The sequence below is a fragment of the Antrostomus carolinensis genome, unplaced genomic scaffold (genome assembly GCF_000700745.2).
Source record: "Antrostomus carolinensis isolate BGI_N321 unplaced genomic scaffold, ASM70074v2 scaffold12786, whole genome shotgun sequence".
Classification (NCBI taxonomy): Eukaryota; Metazoa; Chordata; class Aves; order Caprimulgiformes; family Caprimulgidae; genus Antrostomus; species Antrostomus carolinensis.
The window spans coordinates 48,397-52,424 of NW_010323990.1; the positions used below are offsets into that span (position 1 = coordinate 48,397).

At 43.6% G+C, this 4,028-nt stretch overlaps 1 protein-coding gene across 1 annotated transcript in view; it reads left to right on the plus strand.

Annotated features, from left to right (window-relative positions):
- LOC104527147 (CCR4-NOT transcription complex subunit 1) overlaps nt 1-3,583 on the plus strand; it is a gene marked incomplete at its 3' end in the record, with an annotated part of 46,161 nt that extends 42,578 nt beyond the window's left edge. The window contains 4 exon segments of the mRNA XM_010170784.2: nt 1,099-1,241; nt 1,850-1,958; nt 2,053-2,222; nt 3,331-3,583. Coding sequence (XP_010169086.2) covers nt 1,099-1,241; nt 1,850-1,958; nt 2,053-2,222; nt 3,331-3,583 — 675 coding nt within the window.
- Nucleotides 3,584-4,028: the final 445 nt, after the last annotated feature.

Below are 4,028 nucleotides of genomic sequence, written 5' to 3' on the forward strand. Positions count from 1 at the left end.
AGAAAAGCTGTGTGCACAAACAAAACAAAACAAAAGCACTGCTTCCCATCAGCAGGCAAATGTCTGGCCACTCCTCAGAAGGCCTGTGTAACACTTGCTTGGAAAGGCAAACATCATAACCATGAATGCCCTCCTTCATCCTCCTTTCCCTGGGATTTTATTGCCAAGTGTGATGTCATATGGTATGGAATATCTCTTTTTTCAGGATAATCAGCTGTCCTGGCTCTGTTGCCTCCAGTGTCTTGCCCATCCCCAGCCGACTCACTGGAGGGCAAGGCACAGTGGGAAAGAGAAAGCCTTGATGCTGTGCAAGCACTGTTCAGCAACTGGCAAAACACTGGTGTGCTGTCATTGCTGTTTGAGCCAAAGCACAGCACCATATGGGCTGCTAGGAAGAAAAATTAATTCCTTCCCAGCTAGAACTAGTGGACTGTTGCAGTGAGCTCTGAGCTGGGATCAGTGCCTGAGTAGCAGTGCAAGGTATAGCGAGAGATGTGGAGAAAAATCCATCTGAGTGTAGTGGAAGAAAGCTGAGCTGTCTGCATGAGGATCCAAGAACAGTGGCAGAACAAAAGCAACTGGGAGCTGAAGGGAGGCTTTTTGTTCTTGACTAATAGTGCTCGTACATATTAAAGGATCTAGGGGTTGACCAGGTGTAAATTGTGCTGCCACTGTAAAAGACTCATCTTCCCTTTGCTATAGAACAGCACAGAGGCATCTCTGAGTGCTGCAGCTCTTTGTCTAAAGAACATGACAGCTGTTTCTCATGAGCTGTATGCAGGAGGAGGAGGCATTGACTTACAGAAGCTGCAGCACAAACTAGTGCGGTCTCATACAATTTGGTGCATATATGAAGCCAGAGGGGCAGAGAGAGACCATGGACTTGTTTATGGTTGGCAGCTGTGTACAGTGAATGTGTAGATGCTGTAGTAGCTGTTAAAATCTCACACAGCCTTAGCAAGGGCTCAGCATGATGACTAAATTGGGTTTTTTACATGTCTGCTGAGTCTTCTGGTGGCAACTCTTGCTGATGCAGTTTGCAGAAGATTTGGAAGAGGACTTGTTCTTTCCTCTGCTAACAGGTTGCATCTATTCTAGGCTGTAGAGGGTTTACTGGATGCCACCAGTGGGGCAGATGCTGACCTCCTGCTTCGCTACCGTGAGTGTCACCTGCTTGTGCTGAAGGCTCTGCAGGATGGCCGTGCGTATGGATCTCCGTGGTGTAATAAACAAATTACTAGGTGAGTTATGAGATAGCAGGAGTACTGATGTAGCTTTTATCATCTTTTGGGAGCTACTGTGTTATTCTGAATCCCTTGCCTGTTAATATTTTGCATTGCTGCAGTTTGGACAGGCAAAAAATAACCAGCTTTTTTATGTTAAAAGTAACTAGATCTGATGCTGCTGCTTTATCCCACAACATGATAAAAATTTTTAATGGAACAAAGCATTAGAGAAGCTCTGGGTTTTTTCTTGTTTTCCTCTCCTCATTTTGTAGAGCATGTCTCTACGTGCTGTCACAAACCAGCTGACATGGCATACGCCTGCAGCAGAAGCCCTAGTGCTTCAGCTAGACAGATATGCCACTTTGTCCTCAGAAAAGAGGCTTCTTATGCTGTATATGCTGAAGCTTCTGAAGGGCTGTTGTGACCAGTTGTGTGGGGCAACAAATGTTTGAGGCTGATGACTGTTCCTGAGCTTAAATATTAGAGAATGCCCTAGAAAAGGCTTATTTTGGAGCTGAGTAGTGAATCACAGTGAATGTCAGCTTCTGAAGTATGAGATTTGAGTTGCTTTGCTTAAACTGTGTTGTTGAAGTACACTTTTTACAAGAAGTCCAATTCTTCAGGTGCCTGATTGAATGCAGAGATGAGTACAAGTACAACGTGGAAGCTGTGGAGCTGCTAATCCGCCATCACCTTGTTAATATGCAACAGTATGACCTTCACTTGGCTCAGGTAAAGGGAACCTGCTCTTTTGGAGGAGAAGAGTTATGGTCAGTCCACTGTAAGATTTGTGGTTGAATTTTAATTGCCTTTTTCATGTTGACAGTCAATGGAGAATGGCTTGAACTATATGGCTGTGGCATTTGCCATGCAGTTGGTAAAGATCCTGTTGGTGGATGAGAGGAGTGTTGCCCATGTGACAGAGGCAGATCTGTTTCACACAATTGAGACACTCATGAGGATTAATGCTCATTCCAGAGGAAACGCCCCGGAAGGGTGAGATTGAAATACTGTGCAATATATTACTTATCTCACTCTCATTTATGATTTGAAATGTTACATAAGCCATGTCTTGTATCATTCAATCATACAGCTTTAAGCTTTTTCTAATCCTATGTTAGTTTAAACTGTCACTCTAACATAATTGCACTAATTTTATGTCAACACAGAGGCAGCTGCAGCGTGATGTCAAATTGAAGGCTTGAGTGGGAAAACCTTTCTATGCACTGTGCTCTGAAATACCATGGAACTCTGAACAACTCGCTTGAATTCTTGCTTTATCTCAAATTTGGGCAGTATTCTTACCTGTCTAAAGTTTAAATATCTAGGTGTTAATATGTTGATTTGTTAATCACAAGCAATTCATTGAGTTAGACACTCCTTTCTGTTGCTTTAGACGATTTTCTGTTTAGAACCTATGAAGCAGTCAATCATCCACCACTCTCACATGGCTTGTGTATCCACCAGCAGATAATTGGGCAGCAAATGTTGCCACAGCATCTGGAAATACCTGTGGGACTTGCGGGTCTCCTGTTACTCAGGTAGAAGCAATTGCTGCTGGGTTTGAGAAAGACATGGATTGGAGCTTGGAGAGCTCCAGTTTGCTGTGAGAACAACTAGCAGCCGGCTGGTGGTGGTGGCACTGGCTGCCACTACCAACGCAACTGCTAGTGGAAGGTCCCAAAACAAAAATACATTTGTCTGCGGGTAATGTGGGTAGAGTGCCTTCCCTGTATGACTTGGCTTTCACTGCAGCCAAATTTAGTGTACCAGTCAGGCTGTTTAGCACTGGTATCTCACTATCTTGGAGCTTTTTGGGGCTTCCAAAGTCTGTGAAAGTGAAGCTGTTTCTAGTATTTGTGCTCCTTTCTTGCAGCACGCTGCTGTATGAGTTGGAGTAGAACTTCAAAGCTTGTATGACTTCAGTCTTCCTTCTTTCATCATTAATGTGTCTACTTTCATGACTTATTTCTGCTATTCCAATGAGGACTGTAAAATACAAAGATTTAGTATAAGAAATAATTTGCTTTCTTTCAACTCTGAGCTTCCAGTTCTGGGGGAGGAGAAATTCTAACCAAGCTCTTGCTCTGCTCTGTTGTGTTAGATTACCCCAGCTGATGGAAGTTGTCCGATCAAACTATGAAGCAATGATTGACCGTGCTCACGGAGGTCCCAATTTCATGATGCATTCAGGAATTTCCCAAGCCTCTGAGTATGATGATCCTCCAGGTCTGAGGGAGAAGGCAGAATACCTGCTGAGGGAGTGGGTGAACCTCTACCATTCAGCTGCAGCAGGCCGTGACAGTACCAAAGCATTCTCTGCGTTTGTTGGACAGGTAGAGCTTTTGGAAAGAAAGGTGCTTTTATTCAACATAAGTAGGGTGTGATGCCCTGTTTTAAAGCAGTGTTATAACTCATGTTAGGCATCCTTTTGAAGCTTTCAGGTGTATGGCAGTTGACTTACCAAAATTTTGTCTGGTTTTGATGGTGAAGTTCTGTAGAAATCCTTACCCTTCATCAAATCATGTTCTTCAGATACTGTAGCAGCAAGGTGTCAGTTCAGACCAAGAGTTTTGGGGTGACTCTGATGGGAAAAGAACTTCAGCTGAGACAGCTACTGGGAAGAGTTCTGACATGCTCTGTGTAATGGAGCTTGACTAGTGTCTCTCCTTTTGGGTAACAGTAAAAGCTCTGACCAGTCTACAGAAGGATGGAGATGCAGGTGAATTGTTTCAGACCAAATGAACAAGGCAATCTTTTTTCTAACTAGAATCATTAGAGTGAGGAAAAACTTGAAACTTC